Source organism: Symphalangus syndactylus, chromosome 23, assembly GCF_028878055.3.
Source record: "Symphalangus syndactylus isolate Jambi chromosome 23, NHGRI_mSymSyn1-v2.1_pri, whole genome shotgun sequence".
Lineage (NCBI taxonomy): Eukaryota > Metazoa > Chordata > Mammalia > Primates > Hylobatidae > Symphalangus > Symphalangus syndactylus.
In genome coordinates this window covers 43,183,768-43,197,259 of record NC_072445.2, presented here as the reverse complement: position 1 = coordinate 43,197,259, position 13,492 = coordinate 43,183,768, and the positions used below count along the sequence as shown (strand labels likewise).

General features: G+C 44.2%; 3 protein-coding genes across 3 annotated transcripts in view; 2 read left to right on the top strand and 1 right to left on the bottom strand.

Annotated features, from left to right (window-relative positions):
• H2BC17 (H2B clustered histone 17) overlaps positions 1 to 13,492 on the top strand; it is a 90,519-nt gene that overhangs the window by 20,721 nt on the left and 56,306 nt on the right. The gene's annotated exons all lie outside the window — the stretch shown is intronic.
• Positions 1 to 13,492, top strand: part of LOC129473561 (putative olfactory receptor 2W6) — a 47,098-nt gene that overhangs the window by 2,463 nt on the left and 31,143 nt on the right. The gene's annotated exons all lie outside the window — the stretch shown is intronic.
• LOC129473560 (olfactory receptor 2B2) lies at positions 7,149 to 8,091 on the bottom strand. Its single transcript, XM_055264206.1, is given in 2 exon segments — positions 7,149 to 7,502; positions 7,504 to 8,091. Coding segments are annotated over 2 exon segments (942 nt in total).

The window sequence follows — 13,492 nt, the reverse complement described above, 5'->3', positions numbered from 1 at the left end:
AAGAGACAGGTAAAGAGGGATTCAACTGAGGCTCACACAGAAAAGAAAGAGACGAAAATGAAGCCACAGCTGAGAGTGATGTGGCCACAAGACGAGGACGAGCAGGGCATGCCAATAGTCACTAGAAACCAAAAAAAGCAGAAACAAGTTCATCACCACCACAACACCTCCTCTGCCCACCCGCCCACCACCCTCCAGAGAGAACATGGCCTTGCTAGTACCTTGATTTCGGACTTCTGGCTTCCAGAACTGTGAGAGAATAACTTTCTATTGTTTTAAGCCGTCAAGCACATGGCAGTTGGTTATGATAGCCCTAGGAAACTGATACAGTTGATTACTTCATTGTATCCTTTATTTAAATATTCCATTATAACCCATCTTTTATCTTCAGGAAGTTTTTTTAAAATCTAACCAAATTTCTCCTATATTGTAATTGACAGAGCCATACACTTTTTGGATGGAAAGGGATCTTGAAAGGGATCTTATAAGTCACATAGTCCAACTTCCCTTGGACTACTTCTCATATTTGAAAATTATCTCCACAGATATTTACCCATTCAAGCCATTTCATGTTTTCTAGCGTTAACTTCTGTATGCTAAATCAGAATAGCTTCCATCCAGTTCTTTCCTCGGAATCAACTCAATTTCTTTTACATGACATTATTCCAAAGGTTTAATTATATCTATCACTTTCTCTGCTGCTTTTGTTTCTTTGGTCATTAACAGAAATTGTTATCACAAATGTTATTTCACAAAAGGAAATTCCTAAAACAGAATTTAAAGAGGAAAGGCATTAGGTAGATTGTTTAATTCAATCTGTATTTTATATAGAATTCTATTTTCCCTCATTGCCAGAAATGGTCAGCTATTTCATCATGGTATAACATCAATTTGTGTGTGTGTGTGTGTGTGTCCTTATATCATGCTCAGATCTACTTTTTAATTTTTATGCATTAGTAGAATTTCTAACCTTTATGAAACAAACTAAGCTATGCACGATTTCCCTTTAAATACCTGAAGAAAGCTACAGCTTCATGATTTGACAAAGCATTTTCTACCCAGCATTGAAAAAATCAATGCCTTCAATAATTCAAGCAGCATCATGTTCTGATTTTTCAATTCTCTAGTCATTATTTTGTGTAGGCGTTTTAGTTTTATAATGTATCTCTTAAGATATAAATCCTCAAACTAAAGCCAATAATCTACCTGTTTTGTTATCCATATGTCTTAGCTTGGCTTCTATGGGATTCACTGCCAATCATATTTCTATTAATACTATTGTGTAGTATATAATTGAAGTAAATGTGTTTGTCTTGATTTATGTTAAATTTCATCCTTTTATTTATTGCTTTTATTTTTAAATTTTATTTCTGACTTCTTTAGAATTATTAATTTCCCAAAGTTTAGTGTCATTTTTAACTTATGAAGTCTATTCTCTTTAAATTCATGCAAGTTATTTATAAGTGCCTATTCCAGTAGGATAAAACACTTAAGTCTTATAATAATAATATTTTCATGGTGATAGTGTTTTATTAATCACCTTCTGAGTGAGGTTTTACAAAAAGATAGGGACAAATGGAACTTCTTTAACATTTTGGTCATTATTGCTCCATATTGTACAGAAGTAGAATAAGAATTGTTTGCAAATTCTATTCAGAAATCAAGATTTATGGAAGTCCTAGCCAGAGCAATCAGGCGAGAGAAAGAAGTAAAACCCATCCAAATAGAAGAAGAAGTGCAACTATCTCTGTTCACTGAGGATATAATTCTATCCCTAGAAACCCTGAAGACTTTGCCAAAAGGCTCCTGGAACTGATAAACTACTTCAGTAAAGTTTCAGGATCCAAATTTACATACAAAAATTAGTAGCATTTCTATACACAAATAATGTTCAATCTGAAGCCAAATCAAGAAGGCAATCTCATGTACAATAGGTACACACGCACAAAATTACCTAGGAAGACATCTAATGAAGGAGGTGAAAGACCTCTATTAGGCCAATCACAGTGGCTCACGCCTGTAATCCCAGCACTTTGGGAGGCCGAGGTGGGCGGATCACGAGGTTAGGAGATTGAGACCATGCTGGCTAACACGGTGAAACCCTGCCTCTACTAAAAGTACAAAAAAATTAGCCGGGCGTGGTGGCAGGCGCCTGTAGTCCCAGTTACTCGGGAGGCTGAGGCAGGAGAATGACGTGAACCCGGGAGGCGGAGCTTGCAGTGAGCCGGGATCGCACTACTGCACTCCAGCCTGGGAGACAGAGCGAGACTCCGTTTCAAAAAAAAAAAACTCTATTAGGAGAACTACAAAACACTGCTGAAGAAATAATAGATGACACAAACAAATGGAAAAACATTCCATGCTCATGGATTGGAAGAATCAATGTTGTGAAAACGGCCATATCACCCAAAGCAATCTACAGATTCAGGGCTATTCCTATCAAACTACGAACATCATTTTTCACAGAAGTAGAAAAACTATTCTAAAATGCATATGGAACCAAAAAAGAGCCCCACTGCCCAAAGCAATCCTAAGAAAAAAGAACAAAGCCAGAGTCATCACATTACCCAACTTCAAACTATCCTGTAAGGCTACAGTAACCAAAACAACATGGTACTGGTACAAAAAGAGACACATAGACCAATGGAACAGAATAGAGAACTCAGAAATAAAGTCACAAACATATAGCCATCTGATCGTTGACAAAAATAAGCAATGGAGAAAGGACTTCCTATTTAATAAATCGTGCTGGAATAGCTGGCTAGCCATATGCAGAAGAATGAAACTGATGAATCTGGACCCTTATCTGTCACCATACACAAAGATTAACTAAAGATGGATTCAAGTTTTAAATGTAAGACCTCAAACTACAAGAATCGAAGAAGAAAACCTTGGAAACACCATTCTGAACATGGGCCTTGGGAAATAATTTATGACTAGGTCCTCAAAAGGAATTGCAACAAATACAAAAATTGACAACTGGGACCTAATTAAACTCAAGAGCTTCTGCATAGCAAAAGGAACTGTCAACAGAGTAAACAGACAACCTACAGAATTGGAGAAAATATTTGCAAACTATGCATCCAACAAAGGCATAATGTCCAGAATCTCTAAGGAACTTAAACAATTAAACAAGCAAAAAGCAAATAACACCCATTAAAAATGGGCAAAAGAAATGAACAGACTCTTCTTGAAAGAAGACATACAAGCAGCCAACAAACATATGAAAAAATGTTAATCATCACTAATCACCAGAGAAATGCAAATCAAAACCACAGTGAGATATTATCTCACACCAGTTGGAATGGCTATTATTAAAAAGTCAAGAAACAACAGATGCTGGCAAGGCTGTGGAGAAAAGCGAAAACTTATACACTGTTGGTGGGAAAGTAAATTAGTTCAGCCATTGTGGAAAGCAGTTTGGGGATTTCTCAAACAACTTAAAACTATTCCACTCAGCAATTCCATTACTGGGTATATATCCAAAGGAAAACAAATCCTACCAAAAAAGCACATGAACTCGTGTGTTTATCACAGCACTATTCACAGTAGCAGAGACATGGAATGAACCTAGGTGCCCACCAACAGTGAATTAGATAAAGGTATACGTGGTATGCATATATACCACAGAATACTATGAGTCATAAAAAAGAAAAAATCATGTCAATTGCAGCAACATGCAGCTACAGGCCATTAACCAAAGTGAATTAACACAGGAATAGAAAACCAAATACCATATGTTCTCACTTATAAGTAGGAGCTAACCATTGGGTACTCATGGACATCAAGATGGCAACAGTAGACACTAGGGACTACTAGAGCAGGTAGGCGGGGTGGGGGACAAGAGTTGAAAATCTAACTATTGGTACTGTGCTGAGTACCTGGGTGACAAGATCAATCATACCCAAAACCTCAGTATCACAAAATATACCCAGGTAACAAACCTGCAAATGTACCCCCTGAATCTAAAATAAAAGTTGAATTAAAAAAAAAAGAAATCAAGAATTGTAGGCTGGATGCAGTGGCTCACACCTGTAATCCCAGCACTTTGGGAGGCCAAGGCAAGTGGATCATCTGAGGTCAGGAGTTCAAGACCAGCCTGGCCAACATGATGAAACCCTGTCTCTACCAAAAACACAAAAATTAGCCAGGTGTGGTGGCGCTTGCCTGTAATCCCAGCTACTCTCCATAGGCTGAGGCAGGAGAATGGCTTGAACCCAGGAGGCGGAGGTTGCAGTGAACCAAAATCACGCCACCATACTCCAGCCTGGGCCACCATACTCCAGTACTCCAGCCTGGGTGACAGAGTGAGACTCCATCTAAAAAAAAAAAAAAATTATTATACATACCTCTATAAAATAGTTTAGTAATTGTTGTTCTAAATGAAGTCAGAATATATGTGTATATAGTCACAAGTAACTGATGGCAAAATATATATAAAATTTTGTCATATGGCTTTAGAACTTACCAATATGCAATTTATTAGCTCAACTGATGGCTCATTTTAAAAAATGTAAAATACTTCAATCTCCATCACTCTGGTTTCTCTACTATTTTCTCATAATTCTTTAAAGGACCCTGACATTGCCTTTAAGCTGACATCAAAATTGGTCTCTGGAAATCTGGTATATCATTTAGTTGGACTTTAAGATATGAATGCATTTTTATTAAGGAATGTCCCCTCATATTTCAATATACTCTGTTACTGTTTTGCTCCTATTTTCCTTTAAGTTATAACTCATTTCTAAAAATAAAGGATAGAAACTCAACAAGCAACACACCTTTATTTATTTTAACGGTTAGCACAGCTGTTGCTAAAGCATGGTCTCCTGACAGGCAACATAAGTATTACCTGGAAATTTGTAGAAATGCAAATTATCAGGCCCCACCCCAGACTTACTGCATTAGAAGGTCTAGGGGTAGGTGACCCCCACCAATCTGAATTTTAAAAGCTCTACAGATGATTCTGATGCAAGTTAAAGTTTTAAGATCCACCATGTTGGGTTAGAATTATGCTGAAATTTATGTTGTTACTATAAAGTTTTCAAGTAAAACATTCTAATTGTATTTCTTAGTTATTGCATTTTATACTTTTATGACAAGAAAAAATTGGAAAGAGAATAATAATGAAGAAGCAGTTAGTATAATTATAGTGTAACTCACAAAATCAACCAAATAACAAACTTATAGTGTTTATTTTCTTTAGCACTTTTATGGGCTCTGAAGGCCATATGGAAGAAGTTGAAATTACGATCTATGCTACCTCAAGGGAACTAACATGAAATTAATCAGCATTTCTTTTTGTACAAGAAATGTGCATTAAACAAGCTGTGGACATCATTATATAATGTGCTTTTTTATGACTTAACCTATAAGTGCTTTCTTCTTTTTTTTTTTTCTGAGAGGGAGTCTCGCTCTGTTGCCCAGGCTGGAGTGCAGTGGCGTGATCTCGGCTCACTGCAACCTCCGCCTCCTAGGTTCAAGCGATTCTCCTGCCTTAGTCTCCCGAGTAGCTAGAACTACAGGCGCACGCCACCATACCCGGCTAATTTTTGTATTTTAGTAGAGACGGGGTTTCACCATTGTTGCCCAGGCTGGTCTTGAACTCCTAACCTCAGGCAATCTGCCTGCCTCGGCCTCCCAAAGTGCTAGGATTACAGGCATGAGCCACTGTGCCCAGCCCCTATAAGTGCTTTCGAGGTTAAAAGGAGATAGATAATATATACAGTAGACGAATCATTTTAAAACGTCAAAAGCAGGCATTTGATTTCAGTCTAAAATGTAGCTACAACTTTATTTGGTAGATGGAATAGGACACTTCAACTCAGGAGAAGTGGGAAGTACAGAAACAGCAGAAGATTGAAGTAAAACTGGGGAGTGGAGAATCGTTGTGGATTTTAGTATTAAATAGTGTTAAAATTTAAGCTAGGGCTGTTAACCTTATAGCGATAATTAAGACAAGGTTTTGGATACTTCTGTTAGATCTACAATTGTCTGAAAAATAATTTGTGCCATGGAGCTTGTGTGTGTGTGTGTGTAAGGATAAGGGCATCTGTATATATATCAAAATGTTTTGTTTCTGGGGAAAGAATTTCTAGCTTTTATTCTGGTTTCAGAGAAGTCTAAGACTCTTCCTGATGTATACAGACTAGTGCTAAGATGTTTGAGACCTTAAAGATTTCAAGGCTATGCTATTTTGAGAGTTCATAAAAGATCAGTTCTCAAGACTTGTGCAATGAATATATTTAGGCAGTAGAAAACAGATATAGTTCTCTGTCGACATTTTATTTGAAGATCACTATAATAGTTTTTCTAAGAATAGTAATAATAAAGCAATTTGGAGAGAATTAAATTATAAGCTATGTAAAATTGAAGTCTTTAAAAGGCCTATAATTTGGAAATTCCTTATTTTTTTATTAACACCCTTGCAAGCAACCTCTCAAAAGCTCCCTTTACATCTTTGTTTCTAAGTGTGTGTGTGTGTGTGTGTGTGTGTGTGTGTGTGTGTGTGTGTGTATTATTGAAGAAATGATTTCTGGATCAGAAAGGTCTAGTTTACACTGAATTATACAAACATTGATGTAAAGTTTGACAAACCTTGAAAATGTTGTGATTACAGTTTTTGGTGCATTGGAAGGCCAATTCTGGGGGCTTGTTCAATGAAAATGTTTAGGCAACAGAAACAAATATAGCTTTTTGTCAAGGAAATTTTCTTTTCTTTTTTTTTTTTTTTTTTTTTTTTTTTTGAGAGGGAGTCTCGCTCTTTCGCCCAGGCCAGAGTGCAGTGGCGCTATCTCGGCTCACTACAAGCTCTGCCTCCTGGGTTCACGCCATTCTCCTGCCTCAGCCTCCCGAGTAGCTGGGACTACAGGCGCCCACCACCACGCCCGGCTAATTTTTTGTATTTTTTTAGTAGAGACGGGGTTTCACTGTGTTAACCAGGATGGTCTCGATCTCCTGACCTCGTGATCCGCCCGCCTTGGCCTCCCAAAGTGCTGGGATTACAGGCGTGAGCCACGGTGGAAATTTTCTTTGAGGGAGATTACAATAGTTCTCTATAGTAATGACAAAAATAGGACAACTTGCAGAGAAGATAGTAAGCTAAGTAAGCATTGTGTCTTTAGCAAAGCTTATCATTTGCATATTTCTTATTTCTTGATTAAGAAGACTCTTGCAACCAACCTTTTAAAGGCTTCCTTTACTTCTTTGTTCCTAAGTGTATATATAAGGGGATTCAGCATGGGTGCAATGATTCCATAGAAGAGAGAAACCATCTTTCCCCAGTCTTTGGAGCTGGGTGAAGGTGGTTGCAGGTACATAGAGATAGCTGTACCATAAAAAAGTGACACCACAATTAGATGGGAGCCACATGTCCCAAATGCCTTTTGCCGACCTTCAGCAGACTGGATTCTCAACACTGCTTGGACAATAAAAGCATATGATATAAGGACGAGTGTCACGGGTATTAGAAGGAATAGCACACTGATGAAGAATAGTTCAACACTCATTTGCTGTTGTGTCAACACAGGACAACTTGAGCAGAGCAGGGACTTCACAGAAGAAGTGATCCACTTCTTTGTGACCACACAGTGGCATCTTAAGTGTCCAGGTGGACTGTAATACTGAATTGCTAAAGCCACTAATCCAGGATGCAGCTGCCAACTGGAAGCAGAGCCTCTGGTGCATGATAATTGAGTAATGGAGAGGCCGACAAATAGCTACAAACCTATCAAAGGACATGACGGCCAGGAGAAGACATTCCGTGGAACCCAAGGCCAGGAAAATGAAAAGCTGGGCCACACAGCCACCATAACTGATTACCTTCCTGGTGTTGCATATGTTTACCAGCATTTGTGGAACTGTACTTGTGGTATAGCAAAGGTCCAGGAGTGAGAGATTGCTAAGAAAAAAGTACATAGGGGTGTGGAGTTTGAAATCCAAATGTGACACAAGAATTATTGTCAGATTGCCAAAGATTGTCAAGATATAGGAAAACAGAAACATCACAAAGGGTGGAATCTCTAGCCATGGTTGATCTGAGAAACCTAACAGAATGAACTCCTGTGGGACACTCTTATTTACCCAATTCATGTTAAGTGGTTCAACTCTTCACTCTGAAATATAAGAAGTCAGGATGTTAACAACACACTTACTGATTTTGTCAGCTACAATCATTTTGCTAGCAATTTACATAAAATTACAGACTGATCCGATTAATAATGTGAAAAAAGTATTAATAAAAATATAAATATTTATCCATCCAAGTATTTAAAAAGTGTTAATATATTTGTAACAGCATATTAGCAAATTGAATTTCAAGAATCTTTTTTTGTTTTTGAGATGGAGTTTCGCTCTTTTGCCCAGGCTGGAGTGCAATGGCGCCATCTCAGCTCACCACAACCTCTGCCTCCCAGGTTCAAGCAATTCTCCTGCCTCAGCCTCCCCAGTAGGTGGGATCACAGGCATGCGCCACCACCCCGACTAATTTTGTATTTTTAGTAGCGATGGGGTTTCTCCATGTTGGTCAGGCTGGTCTCAAACCCCTACCTCAGGTGATCTGCCTGCCTCAGCCTCCCAAAGTGCTAGGATTACAGGCGTGAGCCACTGTGCCCGGCCTAATTTCAAAAATCTTAAGCCGTATTTTCAGTTTCCAAATTCACATAATGTATCCTTTGATATTTTACTGTTTGTAAATGTATTTTTCACATTCTTCCTACCTAGATATCTACTGTGAGGTAGATATAGATACAGTTTCTGTCATTTGAACTCATTCTAATTTCTCTTCAAGGCCAGCGAGATTCCCTGATTGTAGAAATCAGTTAAAATTAGTTAAAGCCACCTCCCATTATTCCCTTTCCCTCAAAAAAGCCATGTAGACAGTATCTAGTAAGTTATCAGACACAATTTAGGGAGACATATCCTTTTCGTTTTAGAAGCTGATAGAATTTGTATAGATTCCTTAATAATATGATATTTGAAGGTGACGGGCTGGTCTCATATCCCTACCCTCTCTAATTGGTTACATTCATTATATTGGAATGCTTGTAACTCTTTGATCTCCACACTTCTCATTTGTAAAATGAAGATGATACACTGTTCCCCCTTTATCCATGCGGGATACATTCCAAGACCACCGGTGGATAGAAACTTGAAACTGTAGGTAGTACCAAACCCTATATATACTATGTTTTTTTAATACATACACAACTATAATAAGGTTTAATTTATAAATTAGGCACAATAAGAGATTAAGAACAATAATTAATAAAATGGAGCAAGTATAACAGCTCCACACCCCCATTTATTGTAATAAATGTTATGTGAATGTGGTGTCCCTTTCTTTTTTTCTCTTCAAAACACCTTATTCTAGCGTACTCACCCCTCTGTGTTCTGACGATCTGATAACCGAGATGGTTACTCAGTGACTAAAAGGCAGGTGGATGCTCTAAATCAAGCTTGTCCAACCTGAGGCCCACGGGCTGCATGCAGCCCAGGATGGCTTTGAACGCAGCCCAGGATGGCTTTGAACGTGGCCTAACACAAATTTGTAAACTTTCTTAAAACATCATGACATTCACTGATGATTAAAACAAAACTCATCAGCTATTGTTAGTGTTGCTGTATTTTATGTGAGACCCAAGACAATTCTTCTTCCAAGGTGGCCCAGGGAAGCCAAAAGATTGGACACCCCTGCTCTAAACAGAGGGATGATTCCCGTGACTGGGCGGGACAACACAAGACTTCATCAGGCTATTCAGAATGGCGTGTATTTAAAACTTATCAATTGTTGACTTCTGTAATTTTCCTTTTAATATTTGCAGACCACGGTTGGCTGTGGGTAACTGAAATTGTGCAAAGCAAAACCGCAGATAAGGAAGGACTACTGTAATGTTTTTCTAAGTTGTCTTGATGTGAAGTATAAATGATGTGAGATATTAATGCACACACCTACCCTAGACTCACGCCTTTAGAAATGGAGAAGAGTGGATGAAAGGAACTATAGTGATCCAAGGTCTGAGGTGCTCAGAAAGGAATTACTTAAGATTTTTAGAACTTTAAATTTCCTAGGGTTACCAGTGGAAATGACTATGCCTGTTAAAACTCAACATCTGATTTCCTTCTTAACCCACAAACCATCAACTCCAACAAGAAGGGGTCATAGTAAGCATATAATGTGAGTATAAATGTGATCTTTAGTGTAAATTGCCTATCAGAGTGCCTGGCACATAGATGCACAGCTGTGTCACAGAAAGTAGAACAGTTCTGCAGGAACTCTGAGATGCTTTGAGTAGAAGCTATTCAGTCCCATAAATTTCCTGGAGGGACTAAAATGCCAACTCTACCAGCTAAACATGTATTCATCCCCCGCAAAAGCTTAATGGGACACTTAATTATTTTATTACATTATCAATATCAGAATATTTGTTTTTCAATTTCATTCATGTTCAGCAAAATGTTAGCAATGTGAATTTTAATTTTTCTACTTATTTTAGAACCATTAGTTCCCTAAAAAATGTCTCCTTGACTCTCACCTGAAAAGAAATTTGAGATTTGTAGTCACAGATGTGGATACGAAATGATATTCAAAGGTATTTTTATTTTTTTTTATTTTTATTTTTTTTTTAGCTCTTTTTTTTTTATTAATTTTTGCATACAAAAACAATAAACATTTTCTAAAAATACATACAAACAAAAAGATGCATATCAAACATATTAGGAAGGTTGCACATGGGAAGTCGGGGAATAGAAATGGGGGGTGGGAGTTAAAATAAATGAGAGAGGGACTTTATATGGATCAGTGATAATAACTCAATCCTCTATTTGACAAAGAAGAGGGAGAAGGAGGAGGAAGAAAAAGAAAGTGGGATAAAGGATCAGAAAGGGAAGAAAATAGAAAAAATTAGAGTATGACTCCAGGGTAGACCTGTTTTGTTGTCACTGAGTTGGTTGGTTGGTTTGTCTGTTGTATTCTTCATGTTTCGCCAAGTTGGCCAGACTGGTCTCGAACTCCTAGCCCGAAGTGATCAACCCGCCTCGCCCCCCAGAGTGCCGGGACCACAGGCGTGAGCCACCACGTCCAGCCCCCACATTGCTTCTGGCCTCCGTGGTAGACCTCCCAGACGGAGCGGCCAGGCAGAGGAGCTCCTCACTTCTACCCAGACACGGGGCGGCCGGGCAGAGGGGCTCCTCACTTCCCAGACGGGGCGGCCAGGCAGAGACGCTCATTTCTTCCCAGACGATAGGTGGCCGGGCAGAGGCGCTCCTCACCTCCCAGACGATGGGTGGCCGGGCAGAGGCGCTCCCCACTTCCCAGACGATGGGTGGCCGGGCAGAGGCGCTCCTCACCTCCCAGACGATGGGTGGCCGGGCAGAGGCACTCCTCACTTCCCAGATGGGGCAGCCGGGCAGAGGCGCTCCTCACTTCCCAGACGATGGGCGGCCGGGCAGAGGCGCTCCTCACCTCCCAGGCGATGGGTGGCCGGGCAGAGGCGCTCCTCACCTCCCAGACGATGGGTGGCCGGGCAGAGGCGCTCCTCACTTCTTCCCGGACGGGGCGGCCGGGCAGAGGCGCTCCTCACTTCTTCCCGGACGGGGCGGCCGGGCAGAGGCACTCCTCACTTCTTCCCGGATGGGGCGGCCGGGCAGAGGCGCTCCTCACTTCTTCCCGGACGGGGCGGCCGGGCAGAGGCGCTCACTTCTTCCCGGACGGGGCGGCCGGGCAGAGGCGCTCCTCACCTCCCAGCCGATGGGTGGCCGGGCAGAGGCGCTCCTCACCTCCCAGACGGGGCGGCCGGGCAGAGGCGCTCCTCACTTCCCAGACGGGGCGGCCGGGCAGAGGCGCTCCTCACTTCCCAGACGATGGGTGGCCGTGCAGAGGCGCTCCTCACTTCCCAGACGATGGGTGGCCGGGCAGAGGCGCTCCTCACTTCCCAGACGGGGCGGCCGGGCAGAGGCGCTCCTCACTTCCCAGACGGTGGGCAGCCGGGCAGAGGCGCTCCTCACTTCTTCCCAGACAGGGCGCCCGGGCAGAGGCGCTCCTCATTTCTTCCCGGACGGGGCGGCCGGGCAGAGGCGCTCCTCACTTCCCAGACGGGGCAGCCGGGCAGAGGCGCTCCTCACTTCTTCCCGGACGGGGCGGCCGGGCACAGGCGCTCCTCACTTCCTCCCGGACGGGGCGGCCGGGCAGAGGCGCTCCTCACCTCCCAGACGATGGGAGGCCGGGCAGAGGCGCTCCTCACTTCCCAGACGATGGGTGGCCGGGCAGAGGCTGTCCTCACTTCCCAGACGGTGGGTGGCCGGGCAGAGGCGCTCCTCACTTCCCAGACGGTGGGTGGCCGGGCAGAGGCGCTCCTCACTTCCCAGACGGGGCGGCCGGGCAGAGGCGCTCCTCACTTCTTCCCGGACGGGGCGGCCGGGCAGAGGCGCTCCTCACTTCTTCCCGGACGGGGCGGCCGGGCAGAGGCGCTCCTCACCTCCCAGACGGGGCGGCCGGGCAGAGGCGCTCCTCACTTCCCAGACGGGGCGGCCGGGCAGAGGCGCTCCTCACTTCCCAGACGATGGGTGGCCGGGCAGAGGCGCTCCTCACTTCCCAGACGATGGGTGGCCGGGCAGAGGCGCTCCTCACTTCCCAGACGATGGGTGGCCGGGCAGAGGCGCTCCTCACTTCCCAGACGGTGGGTGGCCGGGCAGAGGCGCTCCTCACTTCCCAGACGATGGGTGGCCGGGCAGAGGCGCTCCTCACCTCCCAGACGGGGCAGCCGGGCAGAGGCACTCCTCACCTCCCAGGCGATGGGTGGCCGGGCAGAGGCGCTCCTCACCTCCCAGACGATGGGTGGCCGGGCAGAGGCGCTCCTCACTTCTTCCTGGACGGGGCGGCCGGGCAGAGGCGCTCCTCACTTCTTCCCGGACGGGGCGGCCGGGCAGAGGCGCTCCTCACTTCTTCCCGGACGGGGCGGCCGGGCAGAGGCGCTCCTCACTTCTTCCCGGACGGGGCGGCCGGGCAGAGGCGCTCCTCACTTCTTCCCGGACGGGGCGGCCGGGCAGAGGCGCTCCTCACTTCTTCCCGGACGGGGCGGCCGGGCAGAGGCGCTCCTCACTTCTTCCCGGACGGGGCGGCCGGGCAGAGGCGCTCCTCACTTCCTCCCGGACGGGGCGGCCGGGCAGAGGCGCTCCTCACCTCCCAGACGATGGGAGGCCAGGCAGAGGCGCTCCTCACTTCCCAGACGATGGGTGGCCGGGCAGAGGCGCTCCTCACTTCCCAGACGGTGGGTGGCCGGGCAGAGGCGCTCCTCACTTCCCAGACGGTGGGTGGCCGGGCAGAGGCGCTCCTCACTTCCCAGACGGCGGGTGGCCGGGCAGAGGCGCTCCTCACTTCCCAGACGGTGGGTGGCCGGGCAGAGGCGCTCCTCACTTCCCAGATGATGGGTGGCCGGGCAGAGGCGCTGCTCACTTCCCAGACGGGGCGGCCGGGCAGAGGCGCTCCCCACCTCCC